Source organism: Lineus longissimus, chromosome 4 (genome assembly GCF_910592395.1).
Source record: "Lineus longissimus chromosome 4, tnLinLong1.2, whole genome shotgun sequence".
In the NCBI taxonomy this organism is placed as follows: domain Eukaryota; kingdom Metazoa; phylum Nemertea; class Pilidiophora; order Heteronemertea; family Lineidae; genus Lineus; species Lineus longissimus.
This window is the reverse complement of record NC_088311.1, coordinates 18,812,645-18,834,325: the sequence shown is the minus strand read 5'-3', so window position 1 is coordinate 18,834,325 and position 21,681 is coordinate 18,812,645. Positions and strand designations below refer to the sequence as shown.

At 39.9% G+C, this 21,681-nt stretch overlaps 1 protein-coding gene across 1 annotated transcript in view; it reads right to left on the bottom strand.

The window, feature by feature from the left end:
* Positions 1–251: 251 nt before the first annotated feature.
* Positions 252–21,681, bottom strand: part of LOC135486814 (ethanolamine-phosphate cytidylyltransferase-like) — a 51,600-nt gene continuing 30,170 nt past the window's right edge. The window contains exons 7-15 of the mRNA XM_064769914.1: positions 21,044–21,091; positions 17,128–17,209; positions 15,384–15,522; positions 13,883–13,959; positions 13,356–13,433; positions 12,601–12,666; positions 11,661–11,723; positions 10,900–10,988; positions 252–7,621 (exon numbers count right to left, since the gene is read on the bottom strand). Of these exons, the coding sequence (XP_064625984.1) occupies positions 7,510–7,621; positions 10,900–10,988; positions 11,661–11,723; positions 12,601–12,666; positions 13,356–13,433; positions 13,883–13,959; positions 15,384–15,522; positions 17,128–17,209; positions 21,044–21,091 (754 nt within the window). The 3' untranslated portion in view covers positions 252–7,509. The remainder of the gene's footprint in view (positions 7,622–10,899; positions 10,989–11,660; positions 11,724–12,600; positions 12,667–13,355; positions 13,434–13,882; positions 13,960–15,383; positions 15,523–17,127; positions 17,210–21,043; positions 21,092–21,681) is intronic.

Sequence of the window (21,681 nt, the reverse complement as noted above, 5' to 3'; positions counted from 1 at the left end):
TGAACCCTAAGACCACATTGTTTAGCTTCTGACCACTGATACATCGTTAGTTTTTCCTTTTATACAGAAATAATTCATAATTGATAAAAAAAAAGGAAAATACCTTCGTACTGGTGACTGAGTCAATGTATCTGATATTCAAATTAATTTGTTTGCATCCATCCTAGTCTCGCGCACTGGATTACTAGTGGGTAACTTCAAATCATTATGCTCGTATTGTGAGAGCAAAATAAGACTATGAACAGCACATATTAAATTGATAGATTTATTTTGGTCTTCTTGTATCTACAATCGTCATTCGTACTGAATCATGGAAGGAGAAGAAATATGTGGTGCTCCTTGATCGAATCAGGTCATAGCCCAAGACGCTAACACATATATCAGACAAACGGAGTTTCAACAGGTCATGCATGTAAGCGGAAGCTATTTTATCCTCCTCGAATGGCAGAATCATCCAAAAACAGTCATCTCAACTTGCATGTTACCGAGGTTGGAGTACCGAGTTAAAGGGGGCATCTACACCTGCCAGCTGTTTTTTACCCTGTACCGAGGTTATAATTGTACCACCTTACCTAATGCATCCAAACATCCGATCGTCCATATAAAACAACAGATAATACGTCCAAGCACATGTATTACGTAATAATGTAAAGATGCACTTTACGACTCCACGTTGAGACTTAATCGCGGTCATCTGGTGACATCTTCAAATTTATTAACGAAGTATACGTCTTGTTTTGTTATGAAGCATTCACAATTGATGAACCACTTCTTTACTTGTGAAAGAACTTTTTAATTTTAAGTGTACAGGGGTGTAGCTAGCGAGGGCAGGAGGGGGGGGGGGGTGCGCAAACGCCCCTGCAGGAGTCACCAAAAAATGTCGATTTGACCGCGATTTCGGCCGAAAATTTTCAAAAAGTGTCACTTGCAAAGACCAAAAGCAACATGTAGCTACGCACCTGGCATGATAAGGTAAAAACAATGACGCTGTGTTCAAAGAAGTCCAGAGTGGCAGCATACGACTTGCAATTAAGATCCAAGATGTCAATAGATGACTCTCACTGTATTTTATTTTCGAAGAAGAATCCGTATCGTAAAATTCATCTTGACCTGCTTACATGTATATCCCACATCCCACACTCATAAAAGATAAATCATATCTAATTAAATAATAATAACAATACTAAATAAGTGGCCCTTAGGCCTTGCTTCAGCCTCTTTCCTACTGACATACCAAAATATAATAGACCTACATTCATAAATTAAATACTTCTCGGAGGTGACAGTGATATGTTGTAAGATGGTCATTTTTAGACAATACAGAATTTAGGAGAATCCATAACCCCATTAAGTTAACAATTTCTCCTCGATAGACCCGAAAAAAAAACAACTGACCTCAGCTACATGCGGCCGGATTTCAGTAAATTTATGATTGATAATAGTCGTAGTTCCACCTATCATAAAACCCCGTGTTTTTTCAAGACCCGTGTCTTCGCCGTGTGTCGAAAAACCCGGGGCGCACTTACACCTATCAGTGGTGTTAGATAATGGTTAATAGCCCCGGCAATAGGTGCGCTGTAGGTAGGGAGCTCTCCTGTGTTTCTTTTCCGTTGGAGGGGAATTTCGCATGCGCAATACCGAGGCAACTACACCGCGCCATCTGTCGTCGGATCTTAGAACATGCAATTGCCGTGTCAACTCAGATTCCACCTATCAAAAAACCCGTGTTGAACACGGGTCTAAATTAGCCCCCGATTAGCACCCGATTAGCCCCATCGAGCTCGATGGGGCTAATAGACACGAGGATTTGACACACGGGTCTATTTAGACACGGCAATTCATAGGTGTAAGCGCAAAAGACACGGGGATTTGATAGGTGGAAGTACGACTATTGTGGGCGTTATTCAAAACCATCAGTATAGGAATCTTTTTAAGTGTCACCTAGTTGACATGCACATGTACACTTGTGATTTACATGAATGTTACATCAATCTTAAGTGCAGTGATAATGCCACTCTGATGATACCGGTATACATTTTTTTCCGTATTCATATTTGGACGGGTGTGCTTCTTTAACTAAATGAAATGGCCAGGGCCATTGTGCTCACCTCATGTGGAGGAAAGATGGATAAAGAGCATGGTCTTGTGTCATGTAGTGTTAGGTTTGATGTAGGTCCAAGCAATTACAATTTCCCCAAAATGGCCAATTTACAGTACATTCGACCTCTGTGACCTTGAAAAGTAGGTCAAATCAAAGAAGACCCGGGTGACACATTGAATGGTTGTTAGAATTAGATGTACCTATGATATAAAATTGGTGCCAATCGGGCAAGTCATTACTAGGAATAATGGCATTTTGAAGAATTTAGGATTTGGCCCCCTCCCTGGAGGCCAAACGGCAAATCAGATCGCACCAAACTTCGGTACCTGAGATCACCTGACCAAGGGGTACATGTGTACTTAATTTGTGATCAATAGTCATTACAGTTAAGAAACGTGCCATAGTTACGGCCTGACGGCGAATTTACGCCATTTGACCTCTGTGACCTTGACAAGAAGGTCAAATTAAAAACCTGTGTGACATATACTGTATGGTGGTTAGATGTACCCATGATATCAAATTGGTGGCAATCGGGCAAGAAGTTAAGGAATAATCACATTTTTAAGGTTTTTGGATTTTGCCCCCTGGTGGTCAAGTGGTGAATCATATTGGACCAAACTTTGGTCCCTGAGATCACCTGACTAAGGGGTAAATGTGTACCAAATTTGGTATCAATAGTCATTGCAGTTTAGAAACGTGCCATCGTTACATCCTAATGGCTAATTTACACCATTTGACCTCTGTGACCTTGAAAAGGAGGTCAAATCAAAAACCCGGAGGATATATGATGCACCTTTGCTAGAAGTACCTACCATATTTTTTTCAAAATTTCCCGACTACTATTAAGGGAGATATTGCATATTTTCACTTTTAACGTTTGGCCCCCTGGTGGCCAAACCATGAAACGAATCGGACCGAAACTTAGTCTCCCAGGTGTCATTACATAAGGGTACATGTGTACCAAGTTTCAACTCAATAGCTCTAACAGTTACGAAACGTGCCCTGCTAACGGACGACGGACGACGACGACGACGACGACGACGACGACGACGACGACGACGACGACGACGACGACGACGACGACGACGGACGACGGACGCCACGGTATGGGATAAGCTCACCTCTGCTAAGAGGTGAGCTAAAAAGCCACTGGCATTACCCGAGCACTAAGTAATTTGGATCATAGTGGTAATGTCATGAGGTACATGTATACATTACATAAGATTTGCAAATCCAACATGATATAGCCTACCATACCAACGATTCAATCTGGGTGGCTGGCGCAACATTAATGCTCATACATACTACAAGAAAATAAAAGTTTTAAAAGTCAGTAGAGGATTTTTAGCAGGTAGAGATATACAACATCAAAATGTTTCTTTGTGAAGCGAAGAAGATTTTCATAGGCTCAACGACCTCCACACAGTTGACAACCGACGGTACACCGTTAACGTGACCGTATTTACCATAAACAACATTTCCTATAGCAGACGATATATGTTTCAAACTGACCGTCTCGTGAGGCCGTATTCCAATTAACAACATCCAAGATACGCATAAACCACATTTGGGAATTCGCATTGTAAATGAGAAGTGGGATAATTCTCTCACTTCTAGAAGGTAAAAACTATGGTGAACTATATTTTTAACTAGCATATTCGCATGCCTTATTAAAGGACCTAACTTAACTTCCAAAATAATCGGTTCCATCAAATCAACCCTTACTTTTAGTCATTGGAACATTTATTATTCATTTTGAAGGTGTGGGAATCTCATTAGCCATCGGGAGGTTACCAGCCCCTCTTCGTAATGCGTAAGACTGCCTGCGAGATGAGGAGTGGTCGTTTTGTCTAGTTATGTTAAAGAATAAACCCTTCTAACAGATTTTCTATTTTTTGTTGTTAATGCCAAGTAGGAGGACACTTTCGTGGTCGGTTATTATAAATGGAGTGCACCGGGCTGTTGTTAACAGCCGTACACTTTGCATGTATCGAGATTTGTACCTAATTATCTCACGAATCAAAGACATGTTTAACAACTACTACTATCATAAGAGAAGCCGAATGTCTGACGATTCCTCCGATTATTAAAGAGGTCCCTCTCTCTAGACACTGAAACATTCAAGCTTTTCAAAGGGGTATCGAAAATGCCGAATTATCAATGTTTATCAGATCATTGCAACTTGTTCGCAATCCAAGGCATGCCGAATCTGTTCACGAACATATTATCCCACTTACAGATTTAAAATTTTGTCTCAATCAATTAGAAGTACGAAGAAACTTATCATAAAGTGTCAAAAAATCCAAGTCGCCGTACCCGCATAAACGCGGAAATGTTGTTCATGGTAAATACGGTCACGTTAATGGTGTACCGTTGTTCACTGTGTTTTAAGCGTACTCAGAAATACGATGATACTACACAACCGGACTAAAGTCTTTTTCATTAGTCATTGTCACTGTCCTTTTTAGGTGGCTGTGCAAAAACTACTGGATATATTTCTTACGAGATCCTAGAGAATTTTCTAATATCAGTAACAATGGTTATGATTTTTTTTTGTATATCAGCAAGCTCAAGAACGAAATATTGGATAGGGTTCTTAAATAGCCAAATGGGAAAAAACGGACGAAACAACTACCAGGCCCTAAAATAGGCGGAAAAATTGAAACATTAGAGATGCCAGTTTGCCAAAGGGTTAAGGATATGGCACATAGAATGTAATGGCACAAATAAGATGCACATATCCATACGTAATAAGCCGGTTATCCTTACATCATAATGCTGGTGTGACGAGAATCTACGACCTGCACTTAGCTGCTGCAGTCTTACTTTAGTCCAACCATCTGAGGCCTAGGTCTCTTGCTGTCAATAATTGAACAATAATTCAAAACTTTAGGGTATAGTCCAAATCACAATTGACATCTTTCCTGATTCGCACGCAACGTATAATTGGGTGACACGTATCTATGGATGTGTTAATTGTGATTTGGACTGTAGGACAAATTTTACAGAGGGGTTAATTCTACTTTCACCCTTGATGATTAATACAAAGACGATAATATTGACACTGATGACCCTGGTCAATCGTTAACCCCTTATTCAAAAATACTGCAGCACCACTGTTGATGACTGTCTGTGTATCTATAAGTCACAGCAATCTCGCACACTCAATCGCCTTCCACTCATGATAATTACCACGGACGAAATGCCAAACGTTAGAAGCCCAAAGCACCAAATAGAATTTAACAGTTAAACGAAAAATTTGTATTTAAATTTCCCAAATACATTAATTTCACAACAATACAATACAGTCTGTCTTGAGTACATGAATAAGTATGGTGCCGGTTTTAAAAGATTTATACTAAATGCATATAGTATGTTCATCGTTGTCATCTTTGTTATAAGTTAAGTTCCACTAACATTGAAATTCCCTCGAAGAGAAAAAACCACTTCACGGAAAGCAAGGGACAACTTGGGTGTGGTATTCACCTAGCCAGGAGGATAATGACTCTGCTTGCCGCCATGCGCCGCCACCTGTAATATCACATCAATACTGAGTTCTAATTATGACTTTGGACAGTGTGGAAGGCAGTTTTGGACATGGCATATGAATTTCAGGCAGGCCTATGATTACACCACGTTCTAGTGCATTGTTTATTGCAGTTCAATGACTTTCCAATGATCCTGATTGGAGAAGTCATGGTCTGGCTGGTAGCTATTTTTGTATGAAAAACCATACCCAAGTTGTCCCTTTAAAGGCCCAAACCGTTCGTGTTTATTGTATGCTTTTGTGTGTCAGGTAAATACATGTGGATATAGACTTTGCTGCAGTGCAGTCATGATGCATGCAAGTCTGCTACAACAAGGCATTTATAGTATACGTTTATATGTCTATACAACGGCATTGGCATGGTTACGTCACTGATGATGCAAGTTGAGCAAGTGTTCATTCCCCTAGCTTTGTTGAAACAAGAAAATGGAGATGTTTCAATGCTTGCATCGTGTGTGGACGGTTGATGTATGTTATGATAATGTCCAGAAACACTTGTTTGTAAATTAGCCTATTACAGGTGAGTGATTGCAGCCCACGATGACTACCAATGTTGCACTAAACTTTGAAAAAGATATCATGCCTTAGTTGCGGCAGTCTTAGCTATCCTGGTACCTCACATCCTGAGCTTCAGGTTTTTGATACTCCTACGTCCCATACAAAAAACCACTGGGTGCCGAGGATGGGTACCTCATTCAACAACTCTTTCTCAAACTCTTGGATTTGCCTGGTCATTCAACTTCATTAAATCTGCCAGACCAAACTTGATATGATCACATTTTTGATGAAGAATTGTTTTCTCGAAGACAAGAACGAGCAGGGACACACCTCAATCGATATACACATACAAACACCTCAAAAAAAGTAAGTCCTCTAAACAATTGATTTTAATTTCTTAAGTATCCACGGCAATGCAATGAAAATTGCAGGACATCATCATACCACACTAGGCATAATGGGTGAAAAGGACAGGGGCATACCTATTGTTAATGTTATGCATGAATGATCTTCAATTGAATGAAAAAAAGGGCCATTTCATAAATAAAATTCGTGGCATGTTTCAGTGAGTATTAAATCACAACTGATTGCACGACCCACACTGCCAGTCAATTTCAGCCTTGGTGGATCAGTTCCGTTATTTTTAAACGGCATGTTTTTCATTCAATCGAAGATCATTCATGCTTAACAATACGTAGGCCCTCGTCCTTTTCACCCATTATGCCTAATATTGGTATAATGATGTCCTGCCATTTTCATTGCATTGTCGTGGATACTTTAGAAATTATGACAAATTTTTAAAGGGGGACTTACTTTTGTTGAGTTGTTTATATGAAATTGCAGCAGTGAAATTAAAATACATGTATATCTGCATAAAATACCATCACCTACATAATGTAGTATCATAATTGAATAATATCGGTTTAATAAACCCAGATTAAAGTCAATAATGCAGAATTGTATCGCTTCAAGTTAACACCAAAGAAAAGCTTTCTATTGCATAACAGGATGTATCTATTGCATAACAGGTACATAACATGTCCATAAGTAAGTACGGACACTATTCTATTTTTGATAGAGGGATTTGAGGACGCATTATCATTCAAAAAACCAGATTCCAAGGTGGATTTAGATTGGACTAACTCATATTGGGTTTAGATTTGTCTCTCCCAGTGGCCTCAGCGGTCCCTTCTCAGCGGTCCTTTCTCAGCGGTTCCGGAAAATTTTTAAAGGCCTCCTGCATTCTTAACAAAATATATATTCCCAGCACTTTGTTTGGCCAAAGTTTTGTAAAACGCCATAAGCATGTTCAGCTGATTAAGGCGTTTATAAATTAAGGTGATCTCGCGATGGAGCTGTCAACTTAACCTTCCCTGCACTCCAGACCGTGAACAGCATCCATTGCAGCAACTTGCTGATTGATATGTTCAATTTCAGCAGCTTCTTTTTTCTTGTTTCTTTCTTCGAACTGCAGTCTGTAATGTAAAGTTGTTTCAGAAAAGAGATTATTCGGCGGCCTGTATTTTATTTTGATGTGGCTGATTTTATTTCAATGTAGAACACCATTGTACCTGTTTTACTCCCTCTAAAACGTTCAGGTCATTCAGAAGCTGCAGCCAAGTATGAGTCTTTCTTTTGGGAATCGATGGTCCAGCAGTGACGTCATTGATAGGAGATACGGGTAATGACGCTTAACTCTACCGAGTGTATTAATGAAGGCCGGGTATATTTGGCAAGCCGCTCACCGAACAGGCATCATTTTTGCCCTGTTTGGAGAGCCGCTTGCCGAACAGCACTGCAAATCAACCCAGTTTGGCAAGCCCGACTGGCCAACTACCCTGTTTGGCGAGCCGGACACTTTACAACACATTAGCCAATCGGAGAGCAGTGACGTCATATTTGAATTAATATGCGCATAATTAACAATGGCCGATTTCTCGCTCTCAATTCATTTTCTTTTACTAAACTCGTGTTCTTTTCAAAAATCGATGGAGAGGAATATACACGAGTACGTTATTAACTGATAAGCGTAATAAATGCATTAGGTACATTGCTAAGGTCCTAACTCCAGTAGTGTTGTTGCCCGCTTTGCATTTGAATGATAATGAGCGCTCTTCGACAACGATAAATATTAATGAGTTCGGCTCTCCATTCAGGGCAAAATAAGTCGCTGTTTGGTGAGCCGGGCTTTCCAAATACTCTAGTTTCTCACTTCTAACGTCCAGCCAGATCTTAACATAGTGCACATTTCTAGGCCCGTAATGGGATAATTTAGACCTTCTATTCAAGCCACTATTGCCATTCACGCATCTGGTCAATCAAGTAAGAAACTTACTCCCGTCGTTGGCCTACCAAAATGTACACATACACTGGCTTACTACAGTGGTCGTTAGGCGTGCCAAACTTTGAGTAGTCACTTCCATTAATGAAAAGGAAATTTGGAAAAAAAATTGACTGAAGTGTTTGTTTTGGGACACTGGTAAATCTGGCGATAAACTATACAATGAAAACGTTGCATCCAGGCACTCGGCCCATTTTATAAGGGTTAGGCAGATGTGCATGGAATATTGGCTTGGAATGTTTGATAGGAACATTTTTCGTTTTGTAAACAACTTCAAATGGTGAAATTAAAGAAACCACTACCGGTGTGGTGTAGTCGCCCGAGTCCGCTTGCTATCAAATCCTTTCGTGGACTCCGATCATTCAGAAACGTGTACTGTGGATAGACCCTTCTGTCAAGTGATTGTCGAAGTGCAAGTTTACATCGAAATGATAAATATAAGAAGCATTTTCTTTCTAACCAGTTGAATGCATCCTCCTTTTTCTGGTCGTAATTTCGAGTTGTTCTTCTAACACTTGCTTGGGGTCGAACTCCGAAAAAATTAAAAGCCCAATTCTAAAAGTTTTGAATAGCAAATATTGTTTTTCATGAGTATATGTATACTGTGAAGCTGTTGCTCTTTGCACCAAAGAGTGGATCGGAGTTGTTGAAGCTTTGTGACATTGGATGATACACAGCACCTACTTGTATAAATTTGCCACAGCCTGGGCCTGGTAAATGTTTAAAATCCATATTATGGTTCATACAGTCGGAGTGAGTGTGTCTACAAGAACAGCCGGGTATCCTGAAGTTGGCCTGTTATGAAAGTCTGTTTTTAATAGGTTATGGAATTGGAAGTGACTACTTGGCAAGCCCGGCTTACCAAACAGCGACTTTTTCTTGTCCTGAATGGAGAGCAAGTCTCCAGCTCGCCAAACAGTGTAGATTTTTTACCTGTTTGGCAAGCCCGGCTGGCCGAAGAGAGTGGCTTTTTAGTGCTGTTTGGCAAGCGGCTCTCCAAACAGGACAAAAAAAGATGCCTGTTCGGCGAGCGGCTTGCCAAATAGACCCGGTGTAACATCTGTGGTTGTTTCCCATGTGTCAGTGTTTCCAAACAATAGGCAGCTAGAGAGACCATGACTTTTCAATAGGGGGAAACACAGAAAAACCTGTCAATCTATCTTTTAGCGTTCCCAAACAATGAGGGGAACACTCAAAAATAGAAACACTCAAAAACATTACACCGGCCTATGGAATTATTGGTTATTCTTTTGGTGACATTTGACGATGTAACTGTCGCTTCTAATACACATGATATATAAATCCTTTGACACTGAACATGAATGGCGAGGTCACTTTCACAATTCTATGAAATTGAGATGTGACAGTGTCAAAAAATTATAAAAGCAAATGCCTAACGACAAGTATTCTCACCTATGAAGAATTTTAGTCATGAAACATAAATGTTGTCAGTAATTGAATCAATAAAGTTGGTTCTTCTAAAAGTCCTTGGTCCTGTCCTATGATTACTTCTAAATGGGAACGACAGCCGTAATTTCTCCTAACGAGGCGCAAAAGATGATCGCCTACCATTTTGTTATAAATTTGCTCGAGAATGTACTTTAGTAATGGGGACAACCAAAGCGCCGAGGTCTTCCCCAATAACAATATTGCCCATGATTGTTAACTGTGTTTCGGCCAACAATCAACAGAAATGTCACACCGCCCAAGCATAGATGTAGCCACATTCTCCAGCCTGAATACTTCCCTACACAACAAGTTATGTCATGGATAAGTGGTCCTTTGACACCCTAGTATGAATGCCTTAATGGCGGTACTCTTCCTATTGAACCCCACTTGAAATACTCGGACTTCAAAAATTTACGGCTGCTCAGGCCGTGGTAACACGTAGGTACTGTATATCACAATATGTTTCTGGACGGTAACCCTAGAGTTTGTGTTCGTAACGACTCTTGTTCATACACTTAACACACGCCTTGTTGGAGTACCCTTGAAGATCAGTAAATATCAGATTTTTCACAGACTGCACAGTTGGCATTTTTATTGATTTCAACTTGTACTGGCTTTCCGATAGGAACAAGGCTTCTGTGGTTTTCAAAGTCGCCCTGAATTTCTCTTTAAAGGGTCGAACCTGCATTCTACCATGTTTACAGTCCATTGTACGTTCTGCTTTAAAGGAGATTACGCACAACCAGCGCTTTACTATTAGCATACTTTCTGCATTTTCTCGGGCGGTGAAAATGCACCTTCTCTTTTCCTGTTTAAAAATCTGGCGCAGATCAGTTAACTAGATTCGGCCTGATGAACATGTGGCAAACAGGGCCGCAATAAGGTTCCATTCAGAAACTCGCGTATGACTAGCTTGATGATGTACATGTAATTCTAATGGTCCTTCATTCAAGGGCAACTCACCTGTATTCTACTATACGCTGGATGATATCGTTAGTTGAGAGGGTGTTCCCACTGTTAATTACTTTGAATATCCCTCGCTCTCTAGCTTCCTGAAAAAGGAACATTGGTAAATTATGACGAAGCCACAACATCTTTGCAATACAAACTGCACATTATTGGAACTACTTAAGCATAATAGCAGGAATAAATTCATGCTGACGATCCATTTTAAAAAAGAGGTGTGGGATTTTTTAAAGGGAAACTGGGCAATGATCCGAAAAACCACTGGTTTGAGCTCTTCAATATTTTTTGGACAACACAAATAAAATGCAGTCTGGAGAGGTTTTCGGTAAAATGAAAAGCCCTTGAAGGTTTTTGACGAGATTCTGAAAAATGTTGCTGGGGAACCTTCTAAAGGTTTTTCAAAACCTCAAAGACATTTATCAAGGGTCTATTAAGTAAGGCCGCGGCTATTCTTACGACGATCCCTAATGTATTTTACATACAAACTACTGGTTATTCTTACGACGATCATTTTCACCTTTTTGGGCCTTAATCCTAATCCTGACGCTCACCCTGACCCAAACACTTACTCCTAGCGCCAACCCTAACCCTAACCCTTCCTTTACACTAGTCTTATCTCCCTATATCCTCAGTTTAATCTCTGAAATCGCATAAATCCTAAGTTACGACTAGTCGTAAGAATAGCCACTTTGATTAAGTAATCTATTAGGTAATGCATTTTGTACCAATACATCATGCACGGTGTAGATTCTAAATACCTCATATGGGTCATGTCCATCCTCCGGTAAAATAGGAGTTTGCCCATGGACAACTACATCAATCTGAAGAATACAAGTCAACATTAAAAATCAAGTGAGTTGTATACTAAGCGGTATGTTGTTTAATAAAAATCCAGTAATAGGCATTTTAATCATATTCAATTGAAATAAGCCAATTGCAAAACTTGTAAACTATGCTAAACATCACGACAGATAAGAAACAATTAAGGGAGAGTTGGAATAACTATATTAGATAAAAACGGTGCTTAGGTCAATTACCTGTAAGCCACGTCGGTGCATGCATGGAACTCTTGCAATTTTTACATGCACTCGCTGTTACCCAATCAATACATAACCTTATGTTCTTTAGAATCGGCAAAACATTTATTGTTTAACATTTTTTTCAAAGCACACAGTTAAAAATTAATCAATCTATTTTTTGATTTTAATTGTTTTGCGCACGACACACAAAAGTGAAAAGTACTTAGAAAATCCTTCGAGAGCAGTTATGCACGATGCTGATTAAATTTCCGGTAATATCAGAACTATCTGAGCTTTTGTGTCTTGGGAAACCAGGGACGTATGGAGTGCATTACACCCCTCTCAAGTTCATTTACGAAGAAATTGTAATGAGTCTGTCAAATGGGCCCACACTTTAAGTAGTATAATGCACATTTTCCAATTTTCAGGACCCCACCCGCCCGATGTACGGAAAAATCGATAAAAAAATGTACAGGAGAATGTGGATGGCACGCACATGACCGTCTAAATTCGCGTTCACGCCTCTTAGCTACAGTACTCAAAGTATGACCCCTATTAAACCTGATCAATATTCATTCACTGTGGCATTGTGTTTTATCATAAACATGTACATGTATGTCACTCTAAATTGGGAAAAATTGTTCAAGAGGACTGGAAATTAAAGGAGGGCAATATTTACCTTAAATTGTGCCATCATTAGTTTACTGAGCGTGTAAGACGCTCCAATCACAACTTCGGATACATACTGAAAAGACGAAAAGTTACGAGATTTTCTCAAAATAATACAGAGAATGATGTGACCTGAAGTGAATATCTTACTCAATTCAAGCTATTGTCATGTGTCTTACACCACTCTAACGGTAATTTTATGCACAATCTGCTCAGGCATTTAGCCAAGAGTTGATAAAGACTATAGTCTTTGATACAGCTCGATCAATGTCCGTACTTGACTCCAAGAGCCTCTTTCGACAATGCAATTGACATACCACATGTTGTATTAGCAATGCAATTGACATACCACATGTTGCATTAGCAAAATTTCATGAAGTAAAGAATTCGGACAATGCTATCAATGCGAAGATCAAGTGAAGTTCGGACAATCCAAAGCGAATATATGCACGTTTAAAAAATCCATTCTTCCAAGCAGCCAGTGCGCATGCCAAGAGTAGCTTGACAACATTCCTTTAGAGATTGCATCATGAAACTCATGGATACTCACCTCGAAAAAGCAGATGAGATTCTTATAACAACCTTTCGCTAAGATCGGATCGTATTCTGTTTCATGTATGTGCATGCACTTTACCTGTCTACTTGTAAGATTCTTACCGGTAGTTAAAGATCTTAACTATGAATCTTATGAGAGTCTTGTCACAAATGTTACATACATGTGCAAGAAACCCAATAAGATCTGAACTATAAGAAAGTAAAACTAACCTTTATTGAAAGCACACTCATGACGCGCTCATGAAGATTCATAATTGGATGGTTGGACCCTTTGTACTTGTTGACGACCTGAAAAATGGATAAGCTAGGTTATTTGACACAAACCTAAAAAAAGATGCCTTAATAGTTGAACTCACCTTTATTAGTGCGTATTAGGTAATGGGATACAACAAATGTACTTTGATGAGCTTCCAAAACCCATGAACCATCCTGACATAACCAGTGATTTTCAATATACTCCGCCTCTCGATATTTCAAACTTAAAAATGATATTACCTTATACATGTATTGCATCTGAGCTTGGTTTATGAAAGAGAAGATTCTGACCACAGGCAAAACGATATCGGTCGACAATATGCCACCTCACGTTCTCCGATAAAAATCTTTACATGACATCTCTAATCGTTGGACGTTGTGTTTAGTAACCCTGGAGGACATCAGCAGCCCTCGTTGTTGTGCGAGTTGCATATTCTAGATGCCCTATGATTTTGAACCCCTCAACCACAGCTACGACTTACCTGGTCGGTGTGAACACCAACTATTAAGTAATCACCTTGTTTCGCTGCCTCTTCTAGAAAATCAACATGGCCGGCATCTTTGTTGGGGTTAAGGAAATGTAAGATCGTCGAGAGATCTTTCTGGAATAAATCCTACCTTGACAAAAGTGTCGCCTGGAGACCAAAAGCCGCAATGAAATTACAAGGAATTGTAATCCCCAACTCATATTTCCTTCACGCCAATCGTTGTTTAATGCAGCAACCAATCACAAGATGGAGATGATATACCGAACTGGAGGTATTGGTTGTCTCACCCAAACCGCGAGGGTGGAGCTAAAATGGAGCTTCACCCGAGCGGTTCCGGTGAGACAATCAATACCGACAGTGAGGTATCGATTTCTATTCTAAAACATCTCAAATTAGATATCGAATAATGTGGTTTTTAAATGCTTTTGAAATGCATCCACATTTTGCACCAACCCAAGCGGTTTGGGTTGTCTCACCCAAACCTCTGTGGTGAAAACGAGGCTATATACATTATCCATTATGAAAATGAAATATTCTCACGCGGATGTTTTAGAATTATGAACCAGCGCTGTTTGATCAACCATGCAGTGAACCACCCAGTTTCCTTGTTACCCGTCTCACGCGGACATTCTTTCGTGGTTTGTTCTTCGAAGTTCGTAGGGGTTGTGAAACCTGTCTGACATGACTGATAGCGGAATGACAGAAACGAAGCCGTCAGCAGAATTAACCTTCATGAGAATGTGCAAGTAAATTCGTATGAGGTTTGCCAACCCCTGGGATATTAATAGCAGGAAATAAGATCCCTGTTCATGTATGATGTATCCGTGATATTATTGTACATGTGATATAAAAGCAATATGCTAGTACATTCATATTTATTAGTGGCGTCTGGTTGACGGGCACTGAGGGTCGCTGACGGGCATTTGTAAATCACGAAATAAGAATTGACGAAATGAAATAAAAACGAAATAGAAATTAAATGAAAATAGGTGTCATAAAGGTGGACTGGCATCTAAAGATCATTCTATAACAATCAGGACTGAAAGGGACCCTAGTACTGTTGATGTAGCAGTCGAAAATGTCCCCACAGAAAAAGTGTCTGGTCCTATTGTATTGGGACGGTTTATGGTACATGGTACATGTACAAACTGTATATAGTACATATCCCGCCTCGTGGCAAATATGGGTTTTGTTGGGTAAGACCGATAACTGATACACTCCTGTTAACACCAAATATTTTCCAATTGATTGCCGGGAGACATGCCGGGTACCTACCTCACACGTGGAATCGCCTGCCAAGAACGAGAGCGCGGACCAGGCCTGTTGGACAAATTCGAAGATTCCGCCATTTCGCCAGCGCTTCAACGCAATGGAAGAAACCTAAGATATTCCCAGTAGGAATTGAAAGCTTTTTCGTGATATTTCTTTATTATTAGGAGTCTCAATGTAATTCATGAATTTACTGGGGCAGCATAGCATCATCATTAAAGGATACGTAATAAATCAAATGACCCAGCAGTATATACTATCTTATCTCCTGGCTTCGGCTCGACTCCATTGGAAAACTGATAAATTCTGTTGGACGTTGGAATAAAGTGTGTAACAGTGGTATAAGGAGACTTTGCATCTGGACCCTGCAGAGAAAACATGAGAATCTGATTATTGCCATGATAAAAAATACCCCCCAAAAATATTATTTTATGTAACAATACAATAATTACCAGACGATGTCATCAAATGCACCAAATTAATATGTTATTTTGCAATAAAGACTCCAACCATAAAGGAATGAACAATACACCACTGCTATTCTGTGATACTGTAATTGACTCCCTATATATAGGTACCCTTAATACTGGCAACTTAATCGGCATTGCTTTTGTTTAAAATTGCTAATTCGAAAATACCTGGATTGAGACCAAACCGCACTTTCAATACCGACAGTGAGGCATCAGACATCTTGAATTGAATAACAAAAAATGTAGTTTTAAGTGCTTTTGAAATGCTTCCACATTTTGCACCAACCCAAGCGGATATAGTTGCCTAACCATATAAACCGATGAATTCGAAACGAGGCTTCATTGGTGCATACTGCATTTACACTGTTCTAAACCCAGTTGTTTTAGTCAGAATAGGCAACCATAACCGCTTTGGGTTGGTGCAAAATGTTGAAGCTATCAAAAAACCATTTAAAACCAAATGTTTTGTTGTTTTATTTGAGATAAGTAATTTGGAATAGAAATTGATATCTCACTGTCGGTATTAATTGTCTCACCACAACCGCTCGGTTCTGCCACGGTTTTGCTCTACATTTTAGCTCCACCCTTGCTGTTTTTAGAAAGAGAATCAATACCTCCAGTTCGGTATCAATTCGTTAAACACAAATCAACGAGCTCACTAAATGATAACTTGTAGATCACGCGGAATTCAGTGATGATTAGAGGAACACCACTGACAATCGATTTTGCATCATTTTCCAATTGAATGTGCTCATTACAGAACAACAGTGGCACTACAGAGAGTATCAAAAACATGTTTGAAACGGACTGCAGTTCGCCTGGGTTTTACCGATGCCAGAAAAGTAACTGATGTGTAACCAATATCGAGCGAACAAGGGCCGTTTCGATAAAAGCTATGGAAAAAAAATAACCATGCAGGAAATGAATCAATGTGCCTTCTCACTTAGAATTCCACTCGGTTATAAATTTAACAAGAAACTTGAATTGTTAAAACATTTTCAGCAAAGGCATTTTAAACAAAAGAGAAATGCATGATTGTCTTTGATATTCAACATGGTAAGTAGCCAAAATCCGGCGCAAGTCACTTTCACACCCTTCTTGTAAACCACGACTGCCTACCAAATAATGGCCACAAGAATGCTCCCTCAACTGCCGCTGCCTAGTGGATGCCTCCATTCGAAAGCCATCACCATACTCATTCCGCGCCGTAGGGACCCCCCCATAAAACGTGTTTTATGGGTATTTGAAGAGAAACTTGAAACAAGAAGGGCCGGCATGCGAAAGGACAGCTTATTGAGGCTGCGTATAAGGCTCAAAAGTGAATTACCTCGTTTTTGGCACAAAAGGATGATGGTAATTTTTCCATTTCCTGACCAAGGGAGAGAAAAATGTATGTTTCATTTTTATATTTTTATTGATACACCCCGTACACTGAAGATGTCAAATACCAACATGCAGAACGGGTGAACTCAGCTACGATACCTAAAGAAATATACATACCTGACCAATGGCCCCTGCTTCTTCTTTCGTAATGGATTCTTCCTGGTTCGGTTGATGATGTTCCTTCGTCATGCGTAGAATCCTAGAAAAATACATGTAGTACGAAAATAATCAGAGATTTACATAAAAGTTACACCTTAATTTTTGTTCTGATTTGCTAGTGAATATATCGTATAAAACAGTCATGATCGATAGTGGTTGTGGTTTTGATTTTTGTTCTGATTTGCTGGTGAATGTATCGTATAAAATAGTCATGATCGATAGTGGGTGTGGTTGTCCGATCAAACATAACAGCTTGTCATTTTGTGGCAAATATTTGCATGAAAAAGCAGTTTTTCAGTGGTAAGTGGACAGCTTGATAACAGCCCGGCAGTAGGCATCTTCCGTGCCGCAAGCGGGTTTCTCCAGCCAGTAAAATGCAATACATACATGTATTTGGCTTGCAAACGCGCCTGACTGGTCAGAGTGACGCAGAGGTAATAAGACTGATGTTCGAAGGTACATTAAACATGTTAAATAACATAACATACATGTAGCACACAGATTTACATAGGGCGCCTTTCCACCGTATAGACGAGTTCAAAGCGCCAACTCCTCCAAATGCATGTTTTGTTTTTTCCTAAATGCTTCATATCGAGGATATCGATATTTACATATATCGATATATTCTCATACCATTTTTAGATTGTTCCTGCCTAATAAGAGACAGCCGGCGAAAATCAACACACTTTTTGACCATGAAGAATATGAAACCGCCCACGAAGACGAAATATTGATTGGCTTGAAAACCATTCATAACTTATCATCATGTGCAGTACTGTATCTATACATATCCTGGCATAACCAGTAGGTTTAATAGATAATCCGCCTGTCGATATTTCATGACGAGTAAACAAGCCTGATCTCAGGGTGGTACATGTATTTACACGGGTATGGGCGGTTATTTCCGCATAAATAGAGGTTGTCTCAAATAGACATTTTATGTCGTGTTATGACTCGAATAGACGTTTGGTGGCGCTTTTCAAATAGCCATACACTCAAATAGACGTTTGGTGGCGCTCGTATCTCAAATAAACATATATTGTCGTGTTTTCTGATTTGTGTGTATAACTCAAATAGACGTTTGGTGGCGCTCGTATCTCAAATAAACATATATTGTCGTGTTTTCTGATTTGTGTGTATAACTCAAATAGACGTTTGGTGGCGCTTTTCAAATAGACATACACTCAAATAGACGTTTGGTGGCGCTCGTATCTCAAATAAACATATTGTCGTGTTTTCTGATTTTTGTGTATAACTCAAATAGACGTTTGGTGGCGCTTTTCAAATAGACATACACTCAAATAGACGTTTGGTGGCGCTTTATTTGAGATACGAGCGCCACCAAACGTCTATTTGAGTGTATGTCTATTTGAGATACGACACAATATGTTTATTTCAGGTACGTCTCCGTTAAAACGAGCGCCACCAAACGTCTATTCGAGTCATAACACGACATAAAATGTCTATTTGAGACAACCTCTATTTATGCGGAAATAACCGCCCATACACGGGCAAGTAATTTATTATCAATGATTCTGGTTGAAGCCAGATTAAAGATAACGGCCAAGCAAATATATTCCTCTAGCAATGTATAGTTGTGGGTATCATAAGCCTACAATATAATAAATTTCTGCCAAAAAAATTTATTATCGATTGCATATTCGTGTTATGGCTATTATGACATTAATGTAAACTGCTCTGCAAACGAGACATTTTTGTCACTGCGACATGCGACGTTTATTGCAAAAGAAAAAATGCTCTCGTTTCCGGTGATCATCATAGGGGTATGCATCAAGCCTCCGTCTATGCTGCGAACTGCAACTAACAAATATCAAACCCATGAGGTTTTACAGGAGGCAAGCAATACTTTAATCGCTCATCGCTGCAATCAAAGTCTCTCATTTGCAGGGCACATAAAGCGCCGCGCAAACGAGCTAGTTTTTCTTCAACCTGCCATAATAATCACTGCTTTGTAAGAAAAGATAATTTCTCGTCTGCGGGTAAATCCGACCTAATCGTTCGTGCGATACTGATCGAAGGTGGCTGCCGCTATCACCGATTCTTGTCGCCGGTACATGTCCCTGTGATGATTGCTGACTGACCACAAACGAGTGTTGGCCGCACACGCTTAAAATCGCAGGCGACAGCGACTTATACTCGCTCATTTGATGGGCATGTGCCGTTATTCAGGGGATCTCCCACAGCTCACTTGATCTCTGAGCTGCCTTTGATATGAATTTAGCGGGTAGTTGATAATATGAGACACTGAAGACGTTGTACACTGCTATATCGATCCAAACTTCCCCTCCGAAACCTCGCGTGGAGAAGGTGCCATTTTATTTGGCGTCTACTTTCACCCTCCAAAGTCACAGAAAATCTCCAGTCTTCGGTAGTATGACCGATCACAATGACCCTGCAACTATTTTCAAGATCCGTCGCCAAGAAAATCCGATGTCTTTTTTATCCAGTGGATGGTACCAATCCGACATAGATTCGAAAGGATATCATCCACTGGAAATAAAAAAAGCAAATGAAACGGCCATGGGCCGTTGTGCTCATCGTTGAACTTGGATAAGTGATGTGCAAGTATATTTACAGCCAAAGTGTAACGATATCGACCACCTGAGTGAAAAACTAGGTGTGCTTCTTTGATGCACTTATGTTCTGAAATTCAAGCCAATCCGGCCAGCAGTAACGGAATAGTTAGCACATTTCAGGTGTATAGATTTGACCCACTGGTGGCCAAGTGGTGAATCACATCAGACCTATTTTCCATCCCCCCATCACCTACCAGTATCGGTGCATTCACACTTGATTTCAGACAAACAGTCATCTTTAAGAATCGTACCAATCGTTTCTGAGCTTGACGGACAATTTATGTCATTTTGAAAAGTGTCGGCCCTGTCGTATACTATCGAAAGATAAAAACCCCCTCCCGGCCCCGATTTTTGAATTAGGTTTTGACGAGAAACCTTTTTAATATTTTTACATGGCGATAGAGTATACAGTGTACATGTATAGATAAGCACATCTGCGGCTCTCCGACATAATGCCATGCGTAATTAATGCCAACAGAGTTTACCATCCCGTTATGCTGGGCACTTATGGGCAATCCAGTTGAATATAAAACATAGTTGATACATGTATATATGGTATTTTATGACATTAATGCCGGTAACTGAATTTGAACAATGGGCGTGTTTTTTTCCTGAGGCAACACCATCATGTTGACGTTGGAATAGCTCACACTAGATACATGCACCACTTCTACTGAATTTCTTTTGGCTTTGCAAAGATATTGACCAGTTGCCATTGAAATGATAAGAATTGCACACGAACTGTTCATCGATATCATTTTGTGGAAGAGAGACTCCATGAGGGCCGGGCGAGAGGAAAATTCGCAATTCGAAAATATGTCCACGTGAAATCAAAGACTTGTTTCTTGTCCCCATTCTCAAAGAGGGGTGACGGGCCAACTTTTTAATGGAGGCGACATAACCGACACATTTCGTGGGAAAATAAGCCAGTACCATAATCCAATGAATGGCAGATTGCACCAACCAATTCATGATTTATATCATCATGAATGATAATGATATGATGGAAGTGCTGTCAGCCTGTCCTGCGCAGGTACACTCTTATTAAAGGGTTTCGAAAGATTTTTTCAGACAACGCGAATATGCACCCCGTAGCGTTTTTTCGGTGAAATGAAAAACCCAGAGGTTTTGAAATTCTCAAGAACCAATTAGAGTTTTTCACTTTGCTGAGAAAGGGTTGTCAATAGGTCAATTTTTTTTGCAAGTGGGTGTGGTCTGATTTAAAACGTATGTGTAGCGACCTATCTCAAAGTGCATCATGTTATAGTGTTACTTACCGTCCTATGATGTCAGTCGTAGAAACACCATTGGTCCTCCTGAACTCTCTGCAAAGAGACCAAAGGTTGTTTGTGTCACATAAAACTTCTTCTTGCATCATAGAACACATCTAGAGAGTAGATTTGAAGGGCAAATCTCTGTTTCGAAAATGCTCTTGACCCACAAAGATTTGAGGAGATGGGCACTTTGTCACGGAGCGAAATCCTGAAGTTCTTTGCTTGGGCGCAATACAGGGTACTTGTGTCTTAGAGGGTTTATGACCTCAAAACAACATTTACTCATGAGCTTAATGTTATTAAAGCACCTATTTTATGACACAAAATGAAGCGATAACCAGACTATAGGAACGACAGCCACTACCAAGAAGCCGATTTTGTGAAAGCTTACTATCGTAAAAAATTGGAACCTACGGATATAGATAAGAAGATAATACTAACTGCTTTCACATTCGAAAACAGTCCTAATCACGTCATAAAGGGGGGGGGGGGCTATAGGTCGGAGGAGAGGGGCTAATTTGGCGGCTATTGTCCTATTGGCAGCTTTGTGTAACTTTATCTTGCCTGTCTAGCTGCTGCCTATATTGACCCTTTAAAGGCCATATATCAAGGTTTTTTGCCATTTTCTGCTGTAAGACGAT